This window comes from Mytilus edulis, chromosome 14, assembly GCF_963676685.1.
Source record: "Mytilus edulis chromosome 14, xbMytEdul2.2, whole genome shotgun sequence".
Taxonomy (NCBI): Eukaryota; Metazoa; Mollusca; class Bivalvia; order Mytilida; family Mytilidae; genus Mytilus; species Mytilus edulis.
In genome coordinates, this window is record NC_092357.1 from 24,208,382 (window position 1) to 24,220,492 (window position 12,111).

A 12,111-nucleotide genomic window follows, 5' to 3' on the forward strand; every position below is an offset into this window, starting at 1 on the left:
TATATTTACTACAAATTAGGAGGATTGATTGATGTTTAAGTGGTACAGATTTGTTGAAAAAACCCTTGACCTAATTAGAGTTCTTTGGTAACCTGTTTAAAAATTGGCTGATTTGTGCTGCTTTGGTTAGGTTTGATAGGTGAACACAACTGTGTTTAAATTTTTACTTCAAATCAACTTCTGTAGAGTGACAGGATAATTATCAAAGAGTTTAAATTTCACAAATTTTTGTGCCAACATCTTTTTACAATGATTTTTTATTGTAACTTTTCTTGTCCCTCATTCTGATCCTCTTTGAAAATCAAATTTAAGTGCAAGGAAACATTTTTGAAGATTTATATCTTATATGGGAAATTAGTGAAAATAAATCTATGGCAAAAATTTACAATTTTACAGCACTATAGTGCAAATATTGGGAAATATGCCCAGAAGAAAAATAATGACTTCTCACCCAGACTTTAAACCTGACACTCAATGAACCAGTACTTATCATCCTCTTACAAGCTAAGGGATGTATCAAAATAAAATTTCAAGTTTTACTTTGCAACTCAGGAAAGGACAAAACAATACACTTAAATGAATGAATGAATTTGTTCATAATATCATAATTGAATACTACAAATTATGCAAAATGTATTATCTAACACTAAATTGCTCACTACACATCAAGTTATAGTGCCTATTTCAAACACAAATTCCTCTGCTCGGAAATCTGGCAGATTTCAGTTTGAAGAATTTTGAGGAGAAACTAATTGTCAATGAGGCTTCATGATAACCATGATTATACAGTTAATACAGTACATGTACAAATAAAAAAGAGAAAATGTGGTATGATTATCCAGGGAATGAGGCATTAGTCTGAAATACAAAGATGTTAACATTTTTAAGTTAGAATAGGCATTCAACAATGAGTAAAACCAATACCATAAAGTGTCAGCTATAAAAAGGACTAAAATGATGTGGTATGATTGCCAATGAGACAACTCTCCACAAGAGACCAAATGACACAGAAATTATTAACTATAGGTCACGGTATGGCCTTCAACAATGAGCAAAGCCCATATCACATAGTCAGCTATTATAAAGACTATATGTTCAACAAAAACAGAAAACAGGTTGCGGTCAATGTCCTGGCCTCTGACCCTAGTTTGTTAAGCGTGTGCACTGAGTCACGGTACCCTCCAATTATCAAAATATCAAAATATTGTTTTTCATCTTCAATTTATATTTATTTTTTATGCAAATAAATAAAATCAAAAAGTAAATGGTTGGAAAACTTTGAAAAAGTTTCCAGTATTTAATTACTTTTTTTAATAGTATCTTGGAGTGTTGAATGTCCATCTTTGTAAAAAATAAGTTTTGATGTATCAGCAATAACGATTTAGATAACCTTTTTATATCTATCACTGTCTATTGATGATTGACCTATTTTTTACTGAATAGATCTAAATAGGCCTCCGGCACCTGTCATTCTGTTGCAAAAATTGCATACAAAAATGTCAAACTTTTTACAAAATTCAGAAAAAACATATCAAAATATTTGTTTAATAATTAAAAGTCACAAAAAACAATAATTACTTTCATTTTTTTTCAAATAAAGAAATTATAAGACAAAATTTCAGCATGTGTGTTAAAATTAAAGGAATGCTTGAATGGGGAAAAATGTGTGGGAAATTTTTCAAGGTAGATCAATTAGATTGCTCAGGTGAGAATAGATATAATCAGTCAAGTGAACAGTCCAAAGTACAGAGGTATACAATTTTTCTTTGGAGAAATTTGAGTACCCCCACTTGTCAAGGGGTAAAATTTAAATATTTCATTGATTTGAAAGACAGATAGTAGAATGTTTAAAATTGAATTGAAAATTTGGTAAACAAATTAAATTTTTATACATATGTTTACACAAGGGAAGAACAGAATAGTACAAAGATGTAAAAGAGACAAAATACAAAGGATGAATGTAAACTTAACCATCAACTGTGGTATCAGTGGATGCATTGTTCACAAATTATCCCCATACAAATAATCTAGACTATAAAATTATCATTGGCAGAGGGAGAAAACTGGTAACCCTAAAAATGAAGATTGCAGTCAAGACTCCTTAACAGGTGCAGGTTTTAAAACCCCTCCCCCTTTTTTTCTTTTCTTCCGAGCATCATGACCTTAAATTACTTCACTCAGAGACATTCTGGCAACAAGCCTGGAAGGGGTTTGAATACATAAAATAAGGGTATGAATAATATAGGACCTTAGAACAGGAATCTACTTGAAAATAATGAATTGAAATGCATCCAGAATGTATATAAACTGAATGATGATGAACTGCCAAAATACAGATGTCTATTATACATATCAAAGGTGATACATGAATCATTTTCTGACATATCTGCACTTACAACTCAGATCAATAACTAGGAGACTGATAATGCATTATATCTATGGATAATGCAGTTTTCTGACACAATTATCAATTAATTCAACCCCTAGAGTTTTCAAACAAGTGGTGGTCCCAAGGTTTTGTAATTCTTGGATACAAAAATGTACATGTAGCATGATATTTGCAGTAAATGAATTGCAGTAATGCATGCAGTAATGCATGCAGGCATGCATGCATTTTCTAAAGTTAAAATTCTTGTAGATCTATATCATATTGCTTTGTCTTTATGTAAACTTGCATGCACTCTTTAACAAATTCATATATATGTAAGAATTTAATTAAGTACTGGGAATATTCCATTGAAAGTTAATAAATAGGTCAGCGTTAAATAACTTAAAACTACCAGTACTTCAAGTACGAGCTTGTATAAAAGTGAATTTTAATTTTTGAATGGAACTAATACTTTTCCATTATAGGAAGGCAATACACACTTTAAATTATTTTAAAAGGATAATAGATATATAATAACCTTTCCTTTTTCTAATATAATTGAAAACCTGTGACCGAAGTCATGGAATTTAAATGAAAGAATCTGATCTAAAACCATGCTTAGTTAGCATTAATGTACATTATACTTCAAAGGATATCTCAGTATGGATTGTTTTCTACTATACGTTGTTTTCAAGCTTTGATTTATTTAAATTATATCTGTATTAACCTCAATTTATAAATGCATCCTTTCAAAACAAGGTCATTTTTAGCTAGATTTCTATAAACAGTCCTCAAATAAGTTTTGTATATAAACACAGTATGAAGTAAACTAAGAAATTTCGTCTAGTATCAGTGGCGGATCCAGAACTTTTCATAAGGGGGTCCGCTAAGTGACCTAAGGGGGCCCACTTCAATCATGCTTCATAATTATTCCCTATATAGTCAACCAATTTTTTCTTTACTAATAAAAGAATCTATACAAATGTTTCAAAAAAATGAAAGTCAGGCCTAAAACCATGTGGCTGCCAATTCAAAGTTTACTGTGACTAGCTATTGCTAAAGAATCTTTTTTTATTTGGTGAAGGTGCCTTACATAAGATTGAATGACTAAATACTGATTAAAGATGTACAACTTCAGCTGTTACTCAGAGCTGATTCACTACACAAATTCATATAGATCTAACATTGTAGATTAAAAAGTGAATGAACTTATTTTTTGTAATATCATCAAGTCAAGGACATGTTTCTGGTCTAGTGTAAAATTTACATTAAACATGATTTTTTTCTTCATGACCTTTTATATGTATTATTATACTAGTATTAAGACCTACGTTTCAAATATTATACTTTGAAATGTAACCTTTCGAAATGCTGGTCAATACTTTATAAATCCTAAAATATTTGGACCACTTAGTATTGTAATCATTGTTATAAATGTACCAGTACACTGTTGTAAACTACTGCATAATTTGATGACCTTATTTAGAAAAAATAAAAAAAATAACCATTTTGTGTGAAAAATTGAAAATCTTAAAAATAAAATGTTCAAATGCAACTAAAATGTACATTTTATACATCATGTACATATATGTATATAAAATATATAAGGAGAGTGGTATATACATGTATGTATGACTGCCAAACGTATATTCATCAAGACCAACAGATGTGAACGAAAGCTGAACTAAACTAAAGGTCACTGTATGGCTTCAACATTGAGCAAAACCCATACAGTATTGTATTTTTAATGTAATTGGATTATTCTGCATTTATCATGAAATAAGGTTAAATTGTTGAAAGACCACCACCTAAATTATTGAAAGCTATCAATTTTCATTAATCACAATGCAGATATCATGATGATATTACATACATGTACATGTAGACTTGAGCTTAAACATCCTAATGAGTGTACTGTGCATCTTATATATTTATCTATTTAAGTAAGCTACATGTATATGTATGATAGGTCCTAACATGACGAAATGTGAAACAATTGAATAAACAATAAAATAAATTATGTTTACTTTGGTTTTGAGAATAAATAATGTTAGTAAAATGTAAATATATTCCAATGGCTGTCATTTTATCTTGGTTAATGTGTAATGTCAGGGTAACTAGACTAATCGGAACTAAACACATTTACTTCTAAAAAAACAGTTGTTGGCATGACACGGGTTATGTTCTTCTCATATATTTTATGATAGTATGATACTAAACCCCTAACGGGAGGGATTGTACCTGATATTCATATGATGAAGACATAATCTTTCAATCAGTTTAATTGAGGTCTGGAGCTGGCATGTCAGTTAACTGCTAGTAGTCTGTTGTTATTTATGTATTATTGTCATTTTATTTATTTTCTTTTGTTACATCTTTTGACATCAGACTCGGACTTCTCTTGAACTGAATTTTAATGTGCGTATTGTTATTCTTTTACTTTTCTACATTGGCTAGAGGTATAGGGGGAGGGTTGAGATCTCATAAACATGTTTAACCCCGCCGCAATTTTGCGCCTGTCCCAAGTCAGGAGCCTCTGGCCTTTGTTAGTCTTGTATGATTTTAAATTTTAGTTTCTTGTGTATAATTCGGAGTTTAGTATGACGTCCATTATCACTGTACTATTATGCATATTTTAGGGGCCAGCTGAAGGACACCTACGGGTGCGGGAATTCTCGCTACATTGAAGACCCATTGGTTGCCTTCGGCTGTTGTTTGCTCTATGGTCGGGTGGTTGTCGCTTTGACATATTCACCATTTCCTTTCTCAATTTTATAATGTACATTATATATATCCAATATCAATTTTTCATCCATAAAAATAATGTAAGCTAGTGTCCTAGATTTTCCTAGCCAGTATTCCTACAAAATTCTCAGGGTTACAGCAGGACATGTTGAAATATTACTATCACTCAGTGTAAACTAGGTCATCTGTTTACTATGAAAGAATGTTATAGTAATCTATGATGCATTCCAATACAGCTACAAAATGACTATCTGTCCCAGGGGTTTACCACAGGGATATTTTTATAATAAAAATAATTAACACGGTAATTAATCATTAATTACTACATGTATATATTTAAATGTATATTTTTTCTGTAAGAAATGAAGGATATGTAGAAAATCAAAAAAATAGATTGAAGGAATTCTCAATTATCCATTCTATTTATAAACAGCATCATTATCAGAGGGGCTCTCTGTGGGGAATTAATTATACATTGATCTAGTCTAATTTCTTAATGCCTGGTAAATACACGAATTGTGTTCTCAAGAGGGGACAGACGGTCAGATAAATGGAATCTATATCCATTGTACATGTAATCTCAATGGAAAGGCATTTGACATAATAATTAAAGAAGAATATCAATACTTCAGGAGTCTTGAGGTTACTAATTCTTTAGGAAGATTCATAATTGAGCAATTTGCCTATAAAATATGGCAATTGAATGTCTAAAAGGAGTAAAGAAATGTAGTACTTTGAGGGAGAGTAAAAGTATTAAATAAAGGTCCTCAATCTCCCATTCTGATGAAGCCATTACTACAGTGAAACCTGTCTCAATACTGAACCTCGTCCAGACCAAAACTTTTGTTTGATTTGGCAGATGTTTAGTTTAATCAGGTTAATTAATGTTTCATAATATTTGACTTAAAAACAAATTTGCCATTGTTTGGTCGAGACAGATTTTCTGTTGATGCAAGATTCAGTTTGTTCAGTTTTTAAACATAAAAATTTTAACACACAACTTAAGCAACCTTTAACCCTCTTAGGACCAAAACATTTATTTCAATGCTTCATTCTAGCATTTTTAAGACATGACTCTTTAATGAAACTTTTTGGCAGAAGCCCCACATCATAGGGATTGGTAAAATGATTTCCATGTATTTTTTTAGTGTTATACTCTTAACATTCAGTATAAATACTGCTGTTACTAGGTGTGTAACAACTGTATGAAACTGTTTACATACGTTGTCATGGAAATAAATAATAACGGAGAAAAATATGACATAAAACACTGCTACTACCAAGGTATTTGAAGTATCCAATAAATTTGTGAAAACATTATTAAAATGTATATATACATTTGTATATGACTTTTATTAATTGTTCCTTCTACAGAAAGGAAAACAATCCATATTTCCTGTTAACTGCGCAGTGATCGAAGAAAAAAGTTTACTTTAAACTTTAATAAAATGCAATGTCTTCCTCAAAATAAAAGAGATTTATAAATGTTGTTTGCAAAATTTTACATAGATCATCTCTCATATATTTCCCTTTCAAATCACATACAAATCCATCTTATTGTATGAATAAAGCACATGTACACTGTCTGTTGGCATATATATATACATTGTATCATCACTTCAAGAATGTCTCATTCACAATATTAAAAGTTTAAGACTTCAACTCATGAAAATCAGATTAGAAACAAGATCACAATTTTATAAAATCTATACATCTTTAGCAGACCCAGAACTTGATACAAAGAACAAACACGAAAGCTGAGCATCTACATGCATTACATAATTACAGATAATAAACTATGATAAAGATTGGATCTCAAGATTATGGCCTCAACTACCTGGTCATTGTTATACATGTACCAAAAAGTACTTATGAAATGCATCAAAGTTTTCTTTGTTAAAACAGATCAAACACCAACACCATCGATCATGTGAAGGTATCTCTACACAATGGATCTTAAGACTATTGGCTTAGAATACCTGTTCATTGTACTATACATGTACATTGTTACATGCATCAAGTTATCCTATGTTAAATTCGGTTAGAAAGTCGTGAACAACAGGAAGAAAGTTATAATCAGCTTATTATCACCAGGAAATCCTCAATCAATTAACTTTGCATGTATATTCTTTTTGAAAATCATAGTTCTACTTGATCTAATTACTTAAGATTATCTAACTCAGAGCATTCCATGGGATCTGAGAGACAGAATATTTGTCCTATACATTTGTATGTACATTGTATTATAATCTTTGATCTATCAGTATTTTTTAATTCTTGCTGTGGCAAAATATACAAGTAATACCTAGTACATGTACATTGTACAACGTATGTATGTATGATGTGCATGTACATTGTACACATGTACATGTATATCATTATTTATCATGTACATTGTATTATTATAGTTCCTAGAAAATCAACCTTTTAATGTTTAATTGTTAGAGTAGATCTGATATATGTACATGTATACTAAATCTTTTTTCAATCTCAATGAACTTAAGCTTCCTGATATTAAGTCTTCCTCAAAATTCCTTTGTATTTGAAACTCAACAATTTAACTTTTTTTTAATTTAAACCTGTGGAAATCTCGGGGTATACTCCAGCTTCCCCTAACGATAAAAACAACAAGTCCACATGATATGACATGTGATGTAGCCTAGACATAGTGTTCTGAAAGTTGTGTTAAAACACCAAAAATCAATCAATACAAATGTATAACCCAGAGTTCACTAGTGGTCCTTGAAGAAGATCTGGTCCTCACTATTATTTTAATTGCAAAGTACAAAAATTTGATTCTAACCTTGATTTAGTTTGGTGGTCAAAACATTCTGATCATGACCATCATGACCATTACTTGTTTAGAACTCTGCTAACCTTTGGCTAGCTGGTCATTTAAAATTAATGGGAAATGATGCGTACTCTACACGCTGAGACAATGTTTCCATTAATATTTTGGAGACTTAAAAAGGTAGACCTGAGGTATTGGATATCAATGTACATTACATCTGTACTTGTGTTTTAGACTGTTTTTCAAGGATAACCAAAGACATGTGTTGATGTGTCATTTTTTTCCTGCCCTTCTCTTATAATACATATATATTCTAGAAATGGTGCATCATGTGCATGGACTGTCATAAAACATTTAATTTCCAAAGAGTAGATGTATAGTATTGATCAACGTTCTCATGAATGGGTATACTTGTGTGAGAGTGAAATGTTAGTTTCTGATACTGTGTCACAGCGATTTTCTTGTTTGGTCTCCTTCGAGTACACATGCCAATGATAGTTTACTTTAACCCTTTCATGATTTTTCCTTTTAAAATTCAACAAGTATTTTCAAATGTGTCAAACTAAATGCTCACAAGTACATGTACCCCTGATGCGAACAAACCTTGTGTCAGTATACATATATATGTTTCCATTAGAATCTGTGCATTATGTCGAAATCAAATGAAACATCTAAACATACTGTGATGGTGCACACAGACACTGGAGTAAATAAATTATAGCATAAATATTAATAGACAGAATAAGGAAGCATGCTAAAATGATTTAATCCCAGCATATCCTTTTTTATGGCTGTCATATCGAATAAATAGACCAAGATTATATTTAATAGTTGGTCTTCAAATCAATGTCCATCAACATTACATCTGGCTATTAAAACGTCGTAAATTGCATGTTCATTCATACAGGAACTGTCAAAATGTTATTCATTATGAGGGGATCAATGGGGGAAATGTGTTTCCGGAAATGGCAATTTATCTGTTGATTCAAATCTAAATTGATGAAATTTTATCACATACCTGTTGCCAACGATCTTCTAGAGATGGTTGAGCCGAAAAATATCCTGTATCATGCACAACTTGAAGCTCACGAAAAATGTTACCACTCGGTAATACATCCATCTTGTAAAGTTCACTTCTCGGCGGAAAAGCCGGTCTGTGTTTTGTTTGTGAACAGTGCAATTACACGACCATCTGGTCTAATACACAACGTTGTACATCATTTTAGCATCCATAATAGAATGGCATCTGTAATCTGTCACTCAAGCATTTAAAAGGAAGGTTTAACACTACTTTTTGTCACCGTAATCAACAGTCGGAACTCACAAGCTTCGATTTTGTATATTATCGTTCGGAATTTCACACATAGCCAATCAAAATTAATGTTACGTCCTTAACTATTTGAAGAATGTGCATTAACCAATGAAAACGCGTAAAAGGAGCTGTCATTCCCGATATGGAAGTTGCTATTTTGTCTATATTTGGAGACGTATATAAAGCATAAATTAGATATGGTGGTTTCATTTTAGCTGTCTGAGTCAGAGAGCACATGTCGATTGTTTTGAAAAAAACATTTTGAAATAACTTGGATATATTGTGATTAATAAAGGAAAATGTCACGTATTTCTATTGAATATTCTTACTATTACATATTTTGATCTATTGTTTATCTTAACTGTTTATACTAATCAATGAACAGTGACGGTGATAAACTTGTAACCCGGGCTTGGAAAACTACTAATTTACTTTGACCAATCAAACTCATAGAGATAAATTTCTATTTTAAAATTCTTATATATATATAAGAAGCTATTTTTTTTTTTTTTTTTTTTTTTTTTTTATCAAATGCCGACCGTATAGCCAGTCAAGGTCGTTAAAAACTTCCATTTGTTTTATCAAGTATGATAAATATATGTTTGCAAAAATATGTCATGTCTCTCCCTTCAACCAATTTTCACGACACGGTAATTTTTTCCTTGTGAAATCTACATTGTTTCGTCTAGTTCCATCTACTGCAACTTAATATCAGTCATATCATTTTGTGAGAGCTACCACAGTATTATATTAAGGTATATAGGAATATTTTTTTCTGAGACAAGTGCATGTGCAGTGGCGGATCCAGCCATTTTAAAAGGGGGGTTCCAACTATATATATTGCCCCATTCAAATGCATTTATCGGCCCAAAAAAGGGGGGTTCCAACCCCAGACCTCTCCCCCCTTGGATCCGCCACTGATGTGGGTGCCGCTGCGTAATGCTGTTTGGCTCTTGGTGAAAAGGCCGCGTATTACTTTCCCTTTTGAACAGTTCTTGTACTTGTAACTTGTTGGCCAATGGGTGTTCTATCTAGAGCTTTCGAGTTCACACCTGATTTTAATGGGTTTTGTGTTTCTTAATCTTTATTTTTTTGTTAAGAGTACGCTGGGATTATTATTCTATTCTATACCAATTAACCAATTAATAGTCCCAGGATGATACATTAGTGAGGGGGAGGACAGGGGTAAGGGAGACAGGGAGAAAGGGGTAGGAGAAAGGAGAGGAAGGCTGGGAGAAAGGAGAAAAAATAAAATATCTCTCCTTATAAAAAATGATCTAATATTTCAAGAAAAAATATCTCAAAAGGAGATGTTTTATTCTAATGGGAGAAAGCAGAACGGGGGTAGGAGAAAGGAGAAGAGGGGTGGGAGAAGGGAGAAGGGTACCCCCTGTCCTCCCCCTCATTAGTTGATAATGCATTGTTTTGTCGTTTGTTGTTGAAGATCTTATAGAGCTACCATTGATTTAAGGGGAGGTACATGGGACTAGGATGAAAAATTTGGCAAAAAAAAAAGGCAGGTAGACATTTTTCATCCTAGCCCCCCAACGCCATAAAAATCAAATGGTGGCACCCTTACAGCGTCTAACAAGATGTGAAGTATTTCACGGATTTACTATTCCATGTCACCGTGCACCTAACCTTTTACCTCATCTCATATATAGAAGAGAAAAGGTTAGTCTGAAAAAGACAAAAAAAGCACTTTAAAAAATAAATCATCGTGGTTTAATAAAGGTTTAGTTGTAGTACGAAATGATGGCGAATTCGTCTTCGTAGACATAGACAGGCGCATATCCAGGATTTGATATTATGGGGCGCTCCTCATAATTAAGAGTTAGAGGAGCCAAAAAAATGTTGACAGACTATGTATGATCTGAAAGTGTTTGTCAATTTGAGAACCGTGATTAAAAAAAACGTTTCGAAGAGATTTATTTAAGGTATTGTTCTTTCTCGTACAACTTTAATTCATCGCGTCTGGTTTAAAAGGGTTAACTTTTAAAATATATTTCAGATTTCGTCCGTAATGATGCAGAATATTCGTGGTCGGTTGTGTATTTTTGTCTTGATGGAATTTTCAGAAAAGAAAATAATTGGTTCAGCCCAAAAACTTCGACTTTACAAACAAAAATAAAACAAAAACAAAAACAAACCTAACCTTAAGGTAATTATACACTGAAAATTGTGTTGAAAGAACGAAATAGTTCCGAAACTGTGCGATTAAGTTGTTTGATACAATTAAATGTCAAGCTAAATGAAAAAAGTCTGTGACCGAAAGTACAATTTTCCTACGTAAGGGAAATAACTCTATCGTCTCGGAAAGGAAATTAAAAGAAAACTCAATAGATCCATATTTCCTGTTTTCCTTAAAAAATTGTACGAATATAGAGCAGTGGAAAAAAACAAGTTCTAAAATACAGTTGATTTTTTTTTAAATCTGATACAGAGCAGGGGAAATGTAAGGTCCAAAATACAGTTGATTTTTTGAAATAGATAATACAGTTTTAATAGTTTAATAGAATTTTAACTTTTGTATTATATGTAGGACTGAATGAGTTTCATAAATTTAGAGGATAATAGGCCTATATATCACATTTATGTGTTGGTTTTTTTTATAATTATTTCAGTACTTGTGACTTATATATCGATCGTATGTTTTGTAGTTCCCCCCTCTTTGATTTGTTGTACATGTAAATACAATGAGCACTGCTGAAGTAGTGTACACTATTTTTTGGTTTATCATTCAACTGAAGCCTGCCCCCAGTGCGACGGGGATTTTCTCGCTGTGTTGAAACCCCATTTGTTGCCTTGTACTGTTTTCTGCTTTTTGTTCGGTTTGTTGTCTCTTTGACACATTCACGGATTCCAATTTTCAACTTATTCTTTAACAATAGATGG

General features: G+C 32.0%; 1 protein-coding gene across 1 annotated transcript in view; it reads right to left on the reverse strand.

Moving 5' to 3' along the window:
- Positions 1 to 9,277, reverse strand: part of LOC139502776 (Krueppel-like factor 6) — a 51,762-nt gene extending 42,485 nt beyond the window's left edge. Inside the window, exon 1 of the mRNA XM_071292360.1 lies at positions 8,923 to 9,277. Within this exon, the coding sequence (XP_071148461.1) occupies positions 8,923 to 9,024 (102 nt within the window). The 5' untranslated portion in view covers positions 9,025 to 9,277. The remainder of the gene's footprint in view (positions 1 to 8,922) is intronic.
- Positions 9,278 to 12,111: the final 2,834 nt, after the last annotated feature.